Source organism: Hypanus sabinus, chromosome 1, assembly GCF_030144855.1.
Source record: "Hypanus sabinus isolate sHypSab1 chromosome 1, sHypSab1.hap1, whole genome shotgun sequence".
Taxonomy (NCBI): domain Eukaryota; kingdom Metazoa; phylum Chordata; class Chondrichthyes; order Myliobatiformes; family Dasyatidae; genus Hypanus; species Hypanus sabinus.
The window spans coordinates 162,553,938-162,571,134 of record NC_082706.1 but is presented as its reverse complement, the minus strand read 5'-3'; the positions used below and the strand labels follow the sequence as shown (position 1 = coordinate 162,571,134).

Here is a 17,197-nt window from a genome sequence, read left to right as displayed (position 1 = left end):
TTAAGTCCTCTTGTTTTGGCCTATCACATTAATGGAAACATTTACCATAGAGTTACCCTTTCAGTCCCTTTCATTATCTTAAAAACCTTAAAATGGTCATCCTTCAGGATTTTTTTCTCTGAAGAACTGAGTTACATCTTGTTAAGCTTCTCACATGATTATTGTATATCTCTGTGGTATAGCAGGATAAACTTTTAACACGGGTGACCAAAAATAAAGTGGGGCAGCTGGGTGCCATGATAGCATAGCATTAGGTGTGACACCATTACACCTCGAGGCATCAACTTATGGCGTTCAATCCCAGCATACTCTCTAAGGAGTTTGTGCATCCACCTCGAGGAATGAATAGATTTCCTCCAGGTATTCCGGTTTCTTCCCATGGTCCTAAGATGTACCGGTTAGTAGGTTAATAAGTCATTGTAAATTGTCACATGAATAGGCTAAGGTTAAATCAATGGGTACTTGGCAGTACAACGAGAAGGGCTGGAAGGGTGCATGTTTTATCCGTAAATAAATAAATCAATAAAATCTACCGTACAGTAATTCTGCCAGTCCAACTGTCACAATCATAAAGCTCAAAGGTCAAAATTCAAAATAAAGTTGTTATCTAAGTACATATTTGTCACTACATACAACCCTGGGATTTATTTTCTTGCAGGCATACTCGTTAAATCCAATAACTATAATAGAATCAATGAAAGACCACATCAACAGGCAGACAACCAGGGTTCAAAGGCAACCAGCTGTGCACATATAAAAAGAAAGAAAAAAGAAATAATAATAATAAGATGTATAAATATAATCTAAATATAAATATAAGTATCAAGAACATGAGATGAAGAGTCCTTGAAAGTGAGTCCACAGGTTGCGGAGATATTTAAGTGATGGGGCAAGTGAAGTTGTGTGAAGTTACTTTACTAGTTCAGAGCCTGATGGTTGAGGGTAAGAACTGTTTCTAAACCTGGTAGTGTAAGTCATGAGGCTCCTGTATCTTGTTCCTGATGGCAGCAGCAAGAAGAGAGTACGGCTGGTTGGTGGGGGACCCTAATGATGGATGCTGCTTTCCCCCGGCAATGCTCCATTTAGATGTGCTCAGTGGTGGGGAGGGATTTCCTGTGATGAACTGGGTCATATCCCCTACCACTACTTTTTGCTTCATTTTTCGTTTAAGGGCGTTGGTGTTGCCAAACCAGGCCATGATGCAATCAGTCAATATTCTTTCCACCACACATCTATAGAAGTTTGTCAAAGCTTCATGCCGTATCATTGCAAACCCCTCAGGAAGTAAAGAGACTGTTGTTCTTTCTTCATAATTGTACTTACTTGCCAGGCCCAGGACAGGTCCTCTGAAATTATAACACCAAAAAACTTGAAGTTGTTGGCCCTCTCCACCTCTGATCCTCTGATGAGAAAGGGCTCATGGACCTCTGGTTTCCTCCATCTGACATTGAGTAAGAGGTTATTGTGGCACCCCTTACCCAGGTTTTCAATCTCCATCCTATATGCTGATTCATCCCACATTTGATTCAGCCCAAAACAGCAAACCTAAATATGGCATTGGAGCTGTGCTTTACCTCACAGTTACAAGTGTAAACGGGGCTAAGTACATGGCCTTGTAGTGTACCTGTGCTAATGCAGATATGGAGGAAACATTTTTGCCAATTTGAACTGACTGGGGTCTGTAAGTGAGGAAATCGAGGATCCAGTTGCACAAGGAGGTATTGAGGCCAAGGTCTTGAAGCTTATTGATTAGTTTTGAGGGGATGATAGTATAGAATGCCAAGCTGTGGTTGATAAAATGCATCCTAATGTATGCATCTTCACTGTCCAGATGTTTCAGGGATGAGTGAAGAGCCAATGAACTGGCATCTGCTATGGACGTGTTGTGCTGGTAGGCAGATTGGAGCGGATCCAAGTCACTTCCCAGGCAGTTGATATGTTTCATCACCAAACTTTCAAAGCACTTTATCATTGTGGATGTTAGTGCTACTGGACGATAGTCACTGAGACAGGTTACCACCTTCTTCTTAGGCACTGGTATAATTGAAGCCTGCTTGAAACAGGCAGTGATCTCAGATTGCCAAAGTGAGAGAATAAAGATTTTGGTGAACACTACAAGGAGTGACTGGCTATCTTGAGAGATGATCCCCAATCCATCAAATCCCCACTAATGTATTGGAATATTTAGAATTCTAGTTGCATCATGCATTGTACATCCCCTAAGCAGATTACCGGCAATACAGAATTGTCAAAATAGTAAATGTCAAGTTATTTTTGTTCAGCTAGAAGGTAAATAAATTACTCTTTTACTGCACAATGTTAATATAAAACATTGAATTCTTGGTTTCCTATCCAATATTGCGTTGATCTAAATTCTTGTGGACAATTAATGAATACTCTTAAATGCCATTCAGGTCTTCAGTCGGTAACGATCCTGTAATTGGCATGTAACTGGCCCACTCGTCAGGTTTTTCAAATACATTATCTATGCGTACCATTGCAAATGAGCAGTACGTGAATTTGGCAGCAAAATGTGCAAATTTGTGATGTGCTGTCAAAAAGTGGTCTTTGTAACGTCTATTCGTATAAACTCTTCTTGTAATCTAACGTCTAATTCTATTGCAGGCGAGCCAGCTTCTACGCCTGCCTTCTGGATAAACATCTGTATGTAATTGGTGGAAGGAATGAGACTGGTTATTTGTCAAGTGTTGAATGTTACAATCTGGAAACCAATGAATGGTGCTACCTGTCCTCCCTGCCCCAGCCTCTGGCAGCTCACGCTGGTGCAGTGCACAATGGGAAGATTTACATTTCAGGTACCTTCATAATATATCACTGCAATTATCAATAAAGTAATGTGCTTCCTTCTGATTGGTGTTTAAATGAAAAGAATTGTATTACAATATTGATTTGCTTCATTTTATTTTACTTTTTCTGAGAACAAAATTGGTGCAATCTAACATAATCTGTTAAAAAGACTGCTTCATTTAGTTTCACCAGTGTGGCTTTGCATTTTCAAAGATTGCTTATGTTATATTTAAGTTCTTTTTTTCTTCAAATCCATCCTATAAATAATTTAACTTTACTTTGTGCCTAAAAAAGACAATTGCAATTACACTTACCCACTACAAAAGTTGAGAAAGTTATTAAAAGGAACTTTTTCCTAGAGCCGGTTCCAGATAGCTTGGCTCCATAGTGTAAATCCATGCTTTATCTTGAGAGAATCTCCTATCAGACACATATGTTAGGGATCATTAGTGAGTCATAAATGCCTGGAAAAACATTTTCCCCCAAGCTACACACCCTATGACCTTCAATCCTAACTATGAAATACCTGATCAGGAAAGCAAACTTCAAGAATCAGTAAAAATGAAGTAGTTCCTTCATCCGCCAATAAAGATAAGATTTGAAGTGAAAAACAAAAAAAGCTGCAATGGCCAAAAAGCTGAAATGAAAGCAGAAAGAGCTGGTAATGCTCAGCAGAACTGTTGGAATGCAATGGGCCCGAGATGTTAGCCCTCATTTTCTCTATATAGACACTTGAATATTCTTCATATTTTCTGTTTATTTTTGCACTAAGTATACTGATTTGATGTGACATTCTTTCACAAGAATCTCTTCTGCTGTTGTGCTGTGATAGTCACTGTGCTCATCATTGTTCCTCATAAACAATGAGAAAGCTTGTCTGCCCGATTTCTGGTAAGCACTACAACAAACGATAGTAAGACATTGGTTACACCGTGACTGGATTTACAGCACCAAATTCAAATTCCATCATGGCATTTGTGCAATTTAAATACAATTAATAACCCGAGATTAAAAGAAGGCACATATTAGTGATGATGCCCACAATAGTGATGATAACAACAGAATAATTGGGCTCCTGTAAATACCTATCCATTATGCCCTTTAAGGAAAGAAATCTGCCATCCTTATCAACACAGGTTTATATCTGACTCCAGGCGTATCAATATAATTGAATATAAATGTGATACTGAAATCGTGGAAGAATCAGACTAGAATGGATCTACTGTCATGATGACGACACACTCAGGTTGGAGGAGCAATACCTTATACTCCATCTGGGTAGCCTCCAACCTGATGGTATGAAAATCAATTTCTTGAACTTTCAGTAATAACCCCCCCCCCTTCACCATTCCTTATTCCTTTTTCTTTCTCTCATCTTATCTCCTTATTGGCCCATCACCTCCCTCTGGAGCTCCTCCTCCTTTTCTTTCTGTCCTCTCCTATTAGATTTTCCCTTCTTCATCCCTGTATCTCTTTCACCAATCAATTTCCCAGCTCTTTACTTCACCCCTCCCTCTCCCAGCTTCACCTTTCACCTTGTGTTTCTATTTCCTCTCTGACTTGTCATCCTTCTTTCTCTAGTCCTGATGAAAGGTCTCAGCTTGAAATATCAACTATACTCTTTTCTACAATGCTGCCTGGCCTTCGGTATTCCTCCAGCATTCTGTGTGTGTTACTTGGATTTCCAGCATCTGCAGGTTTTGTTTTGCTTGTGAATGGATCATCTGGCATTGAACTGAACACATAATTTGGACATAGAAGAGTGAGGACCAGAGAGCACAGCCTGAGAATAGAGGGACGTCCACTTAGAAAGGAGATGAGGAGGAATTTCTTTAGTCAGAGAGTAGTGAATCTGTGGAATTTGTTGCCATAGGCTGTGGAGGCCAGGTCATTTAAGGTGATATGTTATTGATTAGTCAGGGCATGAAAGGTTACAGGGAGAAGACAGGAGAATGGGGTTGAGAGGGAAAATGGATCAGCCATGATGAAATGCTGGAAAAGACTTGATGGGCCAAATGGCATAATTTTGCTTCTATGTTTTATGGTCTTATGGTCATATTCTAAAGAAAAATCAACTTAAAAGAACATTTCCATCACTAAGCCTGTTACTGTTACTATATGTACATAACAGTTACCACTAACAATTTAATCCAGAATCCTGGACAGCTTCTGCAAATTTATCATTTGTTGGTGAATCAGTCAATAGCAGTATTATTATGATGGTGAGGTATGTTAGCAGGGTGAAGTACTATTAGACATTTTGGCTCTGCCTTTCAGAAGTACCACTAAGTCATATCTTTAGGTGCGGTCATCTCTACTGAACATCCATCTGTATGTAACCTTCGGTTTGGCTAGTGGCTTAACCTAGGGGATGATAGCCCACCCCAGTCCGGCCGAACTTAAGAAATCTCGTTTGTGTGGATGCTGTGCGATGTTTTCCCCATTACAAATCAATACCATGAAATAACAAACAGTACACAATATGCGATTGAATGATTGAGCTTTATAATTCTTTGTTTGACTATATGGTTAGTAAAGAAACAAAAAGAAGAAAAGTGACCATTCTCATGGAACAATCTAAATGTGCAAACATTGGAGCTCACAGTGTCGGCTGTTTGTTTCCATTGTCCTTCTCTGAGTGTAGCCGACCCTCGGACCCTTTTACCCTCACTCCTCAGACCACTCCATCCAGTGGTCTACCAACTCTCTCTATTTGCGTCCTCTCTCTTCATCTTTCCCTGACAAAAGACCGCAAAATCCGTGCTCCCAGACACACAAGAAAGGGCAACATCCCACTCATTGCTAACATGCTCAGTTATCTCTAGTCATAACCCAAACACTGCTGCTACAGAGAAACCATTACATTAGCAGTGAAACATTACAGAGAGGCCATTATGTTAGCAGTGAAACCTTACAGTGTGTAACATGTAGTAGCTTAGCATTTAGCGCGATGCTATTACAGTTTGGGCATCAGAGTACAGAGTTCAATTCTGACGATCTCTGAAAGCAAGTTTGTCCGTTCCTTCCCCAGTCACTTCAGATTGGCAGCAATATCTCCTCAGTGCTCAGCCCCCTGTTCTACTCACTTAATACTTAAGACTGTGAGGGAGGCTGAACACTGCTCCAATGCCATATTCAAGTTCACTGATGACACTATTGCCAAGAGTGGTGACAAATGTGGATTTAGGAAGGAGGTTGAAAATCTGGTTGAGTGGTGCCACAACAAGAACCTCTCACTCAGTGTCAGCAAGACCCAGGAGCTGATTATTGACTTCAGGAGGATGAAACCAGTGGTCCATGAGCCAGTCCTCATCGGGGGATCAGTGGTGGAACTTTAAATTTCTCAGTTTTATAATTTCAGAGGATCTGTGCTGGGTCCAGCATGTGAATGCCATTACAAAGAAAGTACTGCAATGTTTCTACCTTCCTAGAAGTTTATGAAGATTCAACATGTCATCTAAAACTTTTGACAATCTTCTATAGATGTGTGGTGGAGAGTGTACTGACTGGCTGCATCACAGCTTGGTATAGAAACACCAACGCCCTTGTACAGAAAAGCCTACAAAAAATAGTGGATATGGGTATAAGCCCACCTCACCATTAAGCATATCTATAAGGAGCACTGTTGTAGGACAGTAGCATGCATCATCAAGGACTCCACCATCCAGGCCAGGCTCTCTTCTCACTGCAGCTATCAGAAAGAAGATACAGTAGCCTCAGGACCCACACCGCCAGGTTCAGGAACAGTTCCAGTATTACCCCACAACAATCAGGGCCTTGAATCAGAGAGATAATTTCACTCAACTTCACTCATTCCATCACTGAACTATTCCCACAGAACTGAGCTCAGATTTAAGCACTATTCATCTCAACTTCTCTAAATTTATTGCTTATTTATTTATTGTTAGTATTATTATTTCTTTTTTCTCTTTCTCTTTGCGTTTGCACAGATAGTTTTTGTTTTGTTGGTTGTCCACCCTGATAGGTGTGGTCTTTCACTGATTCTATTGTGTTTCCTGTTCTTACTATGATCACCACAATAAAATAAATCTCAGGCTTATATATGGTGACATACATGTACATTGATAATACATTTACTTTGAACTTCTGAACTTTGATTGTGATGCCTTAAATACTTCTACCATTCCAGTTCAAAGGAATTTGGAGTAATCAAGAGAGTACAACTGATAGTGAATTTCACTATTCCATAAGCAAATTCCATAAGCAAGATTACAGTACAATCAAGCTGAATTGCAAGAAATATTTTTGGTATGGGCTGAACTAGTATAGCTCATTCATCCAGTAAAATAAATTTATTTAAAATCAATTAATAACACACCAAGTAACGAGAAGTTCAATCAAACAGTAAAACATAAAACACAAAGGGAAAAATAAAATGGGGAAGAATATAAAAGGTAAACACTACGGAAGTTGGAAATCTGAAATAAAACACAAGGTGATGAAAATACACAGCAAATCAGGCTCTGGAAAGACAAATATAGTTAACACTTCAAATCTTTAAATCTATTGCATGAGGGGGTACAGGACAGTTTAGTGTGAGGTTGTATGATGTTCTAAAATGCTCAACATGTTATAAATTATTTGCATTAGAATCAGCAACTTTGGAAGCCGTGCAGTAGGAGATGTGTTGGGTGAGGCAGAGCTGTAGAAAAAAAGCACTGGGAGTCGGGAAGAAACATAGGCAGGAGCTGAATCATAGCATCATATAGCATGGAAATGGGCCATGCAGCATTGAAAAGGACACCTGGCCCACCGTGTCCACACCAACCAGTGAACACTCATTTGAGTTATCCCTACCTTCTAACATTTGGCTCATAGTCTTCTATGCCTGTGTGATTCAAGTGCTTATCTAGACTCTTTTTAAATGGTGCCTACTTACATAACTCTCTCAGGCAGAATATTTCAGGTACTTACCTCAATCTGTGTCAACAAGGTCCCTCCAAGACACCTTCTAAACCTCTAAACCCTTACCCTGATTCTATGTCCTCCAGTTTTTTTTTTCTACTCCTGCTAAGGGAAAGGGTTTCCTGCAGTCTACCTTACCCACACCCTTCATTGTTTTATTTACCTCTCTTTCGTCCACCCTCTCCCTTGACCACTTCTCCTCCAGGTAAGGCAAACTCAGATGGCATGGTGCAGGGACAGAATTCAAGGGTTGAAAAGGGCTGGAGTTGAGATTGGGAGGGGAGTAGTTTGAACTGGGAAGGAGTTGGTAGTGGTGGGAGGTGATTAGAGCAAGGTAGAAGAAGAACTTAAAAATTAAGGAAAGTGGGTTCTGAAGCAATTGATGGGATTAATTAACATAGAGGATATGAAAGGGTCATCAAAAAGCTGCTGAAGACTTCACCATCATATTATTGGGGAAGAAAAGTTGGGGTGTCGATGCGAGAAACCTCTGTGGATCTCCACATCTAGTTTGTTAAGACTCCTCAGGATCTTACATGTTTCGGTTAAATCACCACTCAGTATTTTAAACTCCAACAGATAGAAGGAATCATCTCAAACATCTCCTTCACAGACAACTCACGTATGCCATTTGGTAGCCTAATAAACACTTGCTGAACTGCTTTCAACAAAGGAGACCAGTGCTATCCAAAGCACCCCAGATCTCACCAGGTCTCACCAACACCCATTATATCTAAAGCATAATCTCCCTATTTTTGAACTCAATTCTCCAGTCAGTAAACAATAACATTCTATTATCTTTCCTCCTTATTTGCCAGAAGAGCTCGGCAGATTTTTTGTGAATCATAAACTGGAACATCCTCTGCAGCTCAGATCTCTGCAATCTCTTATCATTTAGATAATGTGCCTTTTCTTATTTTTCCTGCCAAATGAACAGTTTCACATTTTCCTGCTTTAGACTCCATTTCCCATATCCTCGTGTGCTCCCTTAACCCTTTGCTGCTTCCCTATAGCTTCTTGAAAACTTACTTTCCTACTTGCTCTTTAGTCAACAGCATATTTCACAACCATTCACTCGGCTCTTCAGTCATTTGCTGTTTCGCTTTTCAGCATCTGCTCATTTCTCTTGCCAACTAGAAAAATACCCATTCATGACAGCCATTAGTTTCCTGTTCATCAGCTAAACTTCTCTCCTTACCATAAGCCCATAAGACATAGCTGCAGAATTAGGCCATTCAGCCCATCAAACCTGAACTTGCATTCCATTGTAGCTGATTTTCCTTCTGACTGCCATTCTCACAACTCCCTGTAAACCTTAACTCCCTTACAAATCAAGAATCTGCCAGTCTCTGCCTTAAATGACTGCCTGCAACAAATTCCACACATCAGCCACCCTGTGGCTAATGTTTCCCTTCATCTACAACATATATTACCTCTTCAATAAACTCCAATAAGTTAATCAAATGAAGTTTCCCTTTCATTATCTTATTTGATGTTGTCATCTTGAAGGAAATGGAACCAAAAGCTACATGGTTTAGGAAGGAAATTTTGAGCTTTGAGCATTAACAGCTGAAGGTGTAATAACTGTTGGTGGAGCAGTTTAAATCTGAGAACGGTTGATTTCTAGAAGATAAGATATAGATTAATGTTGCAGCTACTCAAATGTTCCCTACTGCATTTTGTGGGAGAAAGCTATTGGAAAGGGGCAGAATACCTCACTGTCAGCAGGGATGAAAATCAGAGTTCTCATATACTGGACAGACCAATGTTTTGAATGTTATAGTAAATTGCATTCCCTTTTGCCTGGGCAACAGTAAATGAGCAATTCAGACTTGGCACTGCAAAAAGAAACCCATCAATCACAAAAAATCATGCAATCGTACATTTGTTAGAGTGCAGCAGGAGGCCTTCAGCCATGCTGGCACGTTACAAGGGCAACCCAGTTGGAATCATTCTCTTGCTCTTTCGCAATTGATTTTGTTTCCAGTATTTAGTTGAAAAAAAGGGATTAACAGAAATTGTTAGAATAGGAAATCAAACCAAAATTCTGAAATTACAGAGCAGCTCAAGGAACATCCATTAAAAGAAAGACAGTTTTTGACTGACTTTTTAAAAAATCACTATGCATGTTCAATTAAAACATAAAATGCAATCAAAGCTTCATGAACGTGCCAAAGAAGAACCGGGTTCACAAAATGGGCTCACAACCCTGCTAGCTATCTACTCTGATCAAGGATTCTAAACCAGATACTAATGACCTTCTGCTTCTTGACATTGATACAACCCTCCCATATTACATACTACTATATAGTGTAATTAGGACTGTAATGTGCTCAGCAGGAGGATATGATTCTGAATGAAATAATCAACTGTCGGCCAGACCACTATTTTCTCAGCTAAAAATAGATGTTCTGCAACTAAAAGTTATCCATTTATACCATCTATTGTTCAGTGGTCAATAATAACCAAGCAAAGCATTAATAGCCATAGTAAGACAGAACTTCACCCCATTGAGATCATTTGTCACTCACAGGCGCACTTGGCTATTGTGCTTGGCAGGGGACTTGAATATTCTGCCAATAGGCTGCAGCTGTTTTTGATTGTTTGATTTATTTAGAGATGCACTATGGAACTGTGTGAACTGCTCCACCCAGCAAACCACCTCATTAACCCTTGCCTAATCAGAGGACAATTTACACTGATTATTTAACCTACTAACCAGTATGTCTTTGGAACAAGGGAGGAAACTGGAGCACCCGGAGGAAACTCAATGCTCACGGGAAGGACGTACAACTTCTTACAGAGGGCATCGGAGTTGAACTCTGACCTTCGACCTGCAATAGGGTTGCTATGCCACTGTTGTTAATATGAAACACAAAACTTCCCAGTGGCATCGAAATGAAACACACACCAAACATAGTTAGTTTTGCCCTCCCAAAAATAGTTTTGGCCATGTAATATGAGAATTGGAGACACAAGGGAGGCTGCAGGTGGGGGGATATGGAGACGAAAACAAACTGATGAAACCTTGCAACTTAAGCAACATGAGTGGAGGAGAAGGGATAATTAATAGTTTGGGAAGAGATCTTGTAGGAGATCCCGCAGCAGGGTCTCAACCTGAAATATTAACCATCCCTCTGCCTCCACAAATGCTGTTTGACCCACTGAGTTTTCCAGCAATTTGTTCTGTGACGTGATAATTGTTTTACCTGACCAATTTTGTGTGGAGGTAAAATACTACCCCACTTTACTTAAGGCAATATAGAATCAATATATAACTTAGTGCTTTTTAAGGAATGAAGGAATAGTGGAGACAGTGTGAAAACAACATGTGATTAAATGTTTTACAGAATGAAATAGCTGAAAAGAAAATCCTATAAGTATTAGCATTAAGGGCAAAGAGAAAAAGGAAAATCATTTTAATGGTGTTTTTTTCATCTATTTTTATCATTTATACTTTATCTCCTACACTTACTCTCACAAGAACATTATCGTTTTATTGCTCGAGAATCTGCACAAGTACATCTGAGCACAAGTGTAATGAAAAGCATTGCTGAAGCATCACAGAAACACAACATTTCAGCTATGCCTTTGACTTCCATGATTTTACTTTAGATGCATTAATTTGGGATCTACTTTTATACTGCCCTTTAATTTGTGTCTGAACACTCTCCTTGCCCATAATTTCTCCTCAGTACTTTTGTGTTTGGAATTTGGTTTTTCTCTGAACTATGAACCCAAAGTACCCACAGGACAATTTTCCCAACTTATAACAGGAGTTCCCAAGTCTCTGATATGAGTTCATGCATTTTTCTCCTGTTTGCCTAGAACTAGTTACTTCATTAGAGGTTTATCGTCATTGCTGAGGACAACAAGATTACAGTGCTTCTCCATTCAGGGCAAACCAGCACTCTGGCGATTCAATTACTAAAAACATAATGACTAAATTTAAAAATAATGTCTGATTTACAACTAAGTTACAACTGAATTAAAAACAAACAGCTCTAAAATGGGGCCATGTTCAGTTACACAACAGCCCTGGGGAAAATTCTGTTTTTCAGTCTGGATAACCATGCAGAGATGTTTTTGTATGTCCTGCCGGATAGTCCAAGATTGAACAGGTGGTCTACTACATGACAGTATGGTACACTAGCTGCAACAACATTGACCAAAAAGCGCTTCAGTGAGTAATTGTGACAGCACAAAACATCATTGGGACAACAACTACCAGATATGGAAACCATCTACACGATATCTATGGCGGGCTCACAAAATCGTAATGGACTCATCATGTTCAATCTCCTACCATCTAGCAGAAGATGTTTCTGTACCTCTGTCTGCTCTTTCATTGCTTTTGTAATTAATCCAATCACTGTGGTGTTGTCTGTAAACTTGATGGTTCATTTGGTGGCATAGGCATGCTTTCCATTTGATGCCTAATGTTGTATAATGAGCACCTCAAACTCCTCTACTGTTTCTTCATTATTTTCTATTTATCCACTTTTCCAGAGTCTGGGTGTCACTGCCAAGGCCAGTACTTATTCTGTTTTTTAATTATACTTGAAATATATAGATTACTGGATCAACTCAGAGGGTATTTAATCATATTTGTATTAGTCTAGATTCATACTTAGGCTAGATTAGGTAAAGATGGCATATTTCCTTCTCTGAGGGACATTAATGAACTGAATGGAGTTTGCAACAGTCTTGTAGTTCTGAGATCATCATTACTATTGATTTTTTTTAACTTAAAGATTATTAACCTGGATTTAGATTCCATGGCTACTATGATTTGAACTCAGTTCCTGAATTACTACTCTAGTAATTTAATTTCCACACAACAATCAAAAAGATTCTGTTTTGAATCCTCAAACATGCCTTTCTATGCAAAGCCATGAAATATTTTTATTTAATACTGCCATCTATCTTTTATTTTCTATTTGATTTCTGAATATTCTTCACCTTGTTTGAGTCAGGTCATTGTGCTACCCAACACCAAAGTGCCAGGTCATAAACTGAACTTATATCAGATCTGAATACATTGGAAATGAGAAGCATATACATTTAATATTTAATCAATTCAGTGAACCAATTATGCTATGGTATTTTCTTGTAAGCAATCAAGGAGGTATAATCTTCAACCTATCTAATTCATAACAATCTCAGGCACTGATCCGAGTTGTAAATTTATAATCAGCAAATTTATAATCAAAAGCTAAAATACAGAACTGTCCTTCTACGTTCATTATTTATTTAGTCAGTCAATTCAATCTATTAAGTTCATACACATTCATGTACTTATTTTAATTATTTTCTTACACAAATTTAAAAGCTGTTAACTAGAATTATAATGATCATAAACATTTTTGTTAATAATTAATTTTTTGTTAACTGACATTTGAATGTTAGAAAAAATAAGATAATTCACTCACTCAATGACTATTTCATTTGCTGAAAGGAGGTTGCAGAAATAATTAAACTGGTTTGTACAGAACTGTTTGGTGAGCCAAATTTAGACATTATTAACTCCAAAGCATAGACTAGATGGTAAACCCTATGCAATTCCTTGATGAAAGATTATGATGAAGTGGTTAAAGATTTATCTTTTGTCCTTAATGAATATTCTTGTCAGAGTATCAATCCCAGTGCTCTCACATAAAGCTTGTATTAAATTACTGTCTCCACTATCTTAACCAAGACATTAACTTGTCATTCTTAATTGACAAAACACTTGTGGTAAATTAGCAGAGGAAGAAATTTGATGTGAGCATTTGCCATTCATATAATATCAGTTGCAATAATTTCCAGGTTATCTATCACTGTACACCTATGTTCCATATTTCTAGTATTCAATGACAAAGTACAGTCTCTTAATAAAATGGAAACATCATATGTAAAGTGAAATATTGTCCAATATTGATGATTGATTATTGCTTGCAGGAGGCGTTCACAATGGTGAATATGTGTCATGGCTGTACTGCTATGATCCAATCATGGACGTATGGGCCAGGAAACAAGACATGAACACCAAACGGGCCATTCATGTTCTGGCAGTGGTGAATGATCGTCTGTACGCTATTGGGGGAAACCATTTAAAAGGTGTGCTTTACTGATGATGAAGGTACTGGATTATAAAGATTTTATATATGAGATGGGCCACATTATTGGAAGCCCAACTATATATTGTGTTTAGGAGAAAAACAGGGAGGTGTTAAGCCTGAAGCTGCTATCAGTGCATTTACATTACAATGGATTTGCTGTAGATTTGCCCTTGTCCATTGGATGAAGCCAGGATACGTTCATCGGGTTTCGCTCTGACTAGATCATTAAAATATAAAAACTGCATGGATAACTTGCCAATTATCAACATCTGCTTAATAACATGATTTTACCAGGTAATGATTTCCCTGTCAACTTATGCATTAAAACATTGAGCATAGAACAGTACAGCACAGGAACAGGCACTTCAGCCCATGTTGTGCTCAACTAAGGATGCCTAATTAAACTTGTTCCTTCTGCCTGTACATGGCCCCTATGCATCTATTCTCTGTATACACATGTGTCTATCTAAGAGCCCCTCAAATGCTTTGGTTGTACCTGCCTCTGCCCGCAGCCCTGGGAACTCATTCCAGGCACTCATCACTCTCTGTATATAAAAAAAATCTTGTCCCACACATCTTCTTTGAACTTTCCACCTCTCCATATAACCATTAAACAATTACAGCACGGAAACAAGCCATCTTGGCCCTTCTAGTCCGTGCCTACGCTTACACTCACCTAGTCCCACTGGCCCGCACTCAGCCCATAACCCTCTATTCCTTGCCTGTCCATATACCTATCCAATTTTAATTTAAATGACAGTACCGAACCTGCCTCTACCACTTCTACTGGAAGCTCATTCCACACCGCTACCACTCTCTAAGTACAGAAATTCCCCCTTGTGTTACCCTTAAACTTTTGACCCCTAACTCTCAAGTCATGTCCTCTTGTTTGAATCTCCCCTACTCTCAATGGAAAAAGCCTATCCACATCAACTTGATCTATCCTCCTCATTATTTTAAATACCTCTATCAAGTCCCCCCTCAACCTTCTACGCTCCAAAGAATAAAGACCTAACTTGTTCAACCTTTCTCTGTAACTTAGGTGCTGAAACCCAGGTAACATTCTAGTAAATCTTCTCTGTACTCTCTCTATTTTGTTGATATCTTTCCTATAATTTGGTGACCAGAACTGTACACAATACTCCAAATTCGGCCTTACCAATGCCTTGTACAATTTTAACATTACATCCCAACTCCTATACTCAATGGTCTGATTTATAATGGCCAGCATACCAAAAGCTTTCTTCACCACCCTATCCACATGAGATTCCACCTTCAGGGAACCATGCACCATTATTCCTAGATCACTCTGTTCTCGCCTTAAATGCATATTAGACACTTTGACCCCTGGAAATAGAAACCAGCTAAGTACTCTATCACCGCCTCTTGGCCTCACTCACTCCAGATAAAACAACTCTGGTTTTCTGATCCTTATGGCATGTGGCTAATCCAGAGAGATTCTGAGCCTCCATACCCTTCCCATAATGGAGTGACCAGAACTGAATGCAATACTCCAGATGTAGCCTAACCACATTGAGGCAGAGGTTGATAGATTCTTGATTGGTCAGGGACCAGGCAGGAGATTGAGGCTGAGAGGGAAAATGGAATAATCATGATGAAACAGCGGAACCGACTCATTGGGCTACATGGCCTAATTCTGCTCCTATATCTTATGGTCTTGTAGTCTAAGCAGACTTTTATAAAGCTGCAACATAACTTCCTAATTGAACTTGCTGCTGAAACAATTTTTTTCACCTGCTTTCCAATGATTCCAGGTCCATGACCGTGGTACTGGGGACACTACATGCTCAATGAATGTTTTGGTTTTGAAACTGCATTGCTGTGAGAGTGGATTTTAATCTCGCAATGCATTGAGAATAGTTTGAGGAGTCTTTCTTGTGGGTAGGACACCTGTTTTTTTTAATCCTAGGCAGCATTTCTCAGCTGCTCCATTTACATTAGTTCTGGTTTTCTGACCAATTAGGCAGAACAGACACGATGACAACAGGCATGCATCAATTTCAACTTTGGTTTTTTAAAAGTACAGTTCAAGCATTACGTTTGATGAGTTCTGGATATACGGACAGTGGACAAGTGAGTTGCCCCGCCCCCCGCCTAGGTTCACTGAAGCTTTGCCAGATGTTGTATTGAAGGCAGCAATGGGATACAGGGGTCTCATATTCCCTACCGATAGGAGAAAGAATCCTGTATCTGACATGGCGAAGGCTTGCCTAGAGGTACTTGTAAAGTCAGCAACAAGAACGCAATTCCGTGCTCCAGATCAGTGAAGCTGGGCGCAACAGCACAAGTACCCACGTATGTAGGCAAATCTAATTTCCTTACTCTGCCCTTTTAATTCTATTATAACACATCAGATCTCACACCACATTATCTTGCATGTGGACATATCCGTCTCTGTATAGGAGCTTAATCACATCTTCATCAGTGGAGTGTAAACACAAGAGATCCTGCAGATGGTGGAAATCCAGAGTAACACATGAAATTCTTGACTAACTCAACAGGTCAGGCAGTATCTGTGGAAAAGAATAAAAGGTCAATATTTCAGACCGAGACCCTTCATCAGGACTGGGCAACTTTTATGACAGCAGTCTCATCTTTTTTCAAGATCATGACTTTCGTTAATACTTGGCTTGAACATACACACTTCTTCCATCCACCTGTCTCTTACAGCATTCTTCTCATTCTCCAGTCTTTCCTTTCCTTTCTTCCAGAAAACTGGAGAGGAGCAGAGGGGTTGAGGTGGTCCTCCAGCCATCAGCCATTAATACTGACTTAAAAGGAAGCTATAGAGATAGCTGGGAAATTAGAATACACACCCTCTGAAGGAGAGATGGGGATCTTACCTATTTTGTGATAGAATCTTATGTCATTGAGCCATCAGAGATTATTATACTTTATAATATTATAATAATCGTGGGCTCACAGGCTGAGCCAGCATTGAATCGCTCATCCCAATTGCCCTTAAGAAAGTAGTAGTGAGCTGCCTTCTTGAAATGCTGCCTATCTTGAGGTGTAAGTATGTGCATTCATCTGAAATGGATATTAGTAAGGATGAAAACTGATCATGTGTGTAACCAAAGTCATAAAAATTCCTAGCTTCAAGATTGCAATTCATACTGTCACTCTCCCAAAAGGCCTTCACTCATCTCTCGAGGCGGCAGCATGAGGTAAACAGGAGCAGAAGAGGTTGCTCTGTGAATGTGATATCAGAAAATAAAGGCTTTCCACCCACATCCGGTACACGCTCGATAAATCCGTGGGTTTATACACCGTGCCTTAGATATCATGTGTACAGAAGCAGAAGCATCACTGGAAATTTTCAGTTCTGCCCTATCTCTGCG

General features: G+C 39.4%; 1 protein-coding gene across 2 annotated transcripts in view; it reads left to right on the top strand.

Moving 5' to 3' along the window:
- Positions 1-17,197, top strand: part of klhl14 (kelch-like family member 14) — a 150,372-nt gene that overhangs the window by 114,710 nt on the left and 18,465 nt on the right. The window contains exons 6-7 of one of the 2 annotated variants that reach the window (XM_059980148.1): positions 2,626-2,816; positions 13,675-13,833. In XM_059980148.1, coding sequence (XP_059836131.1) covers positions 2,626-2,816; positions 13,675-13,833 — 350 coding nt within the window. Of the gene's footprint in view, positions 1-2,625; positions 2,817-13,674; positions 13,856-17,197 lie in introns of both variants that reach the window. The other variant, XM_059980156.1, reaches the window with a different exon arrangement.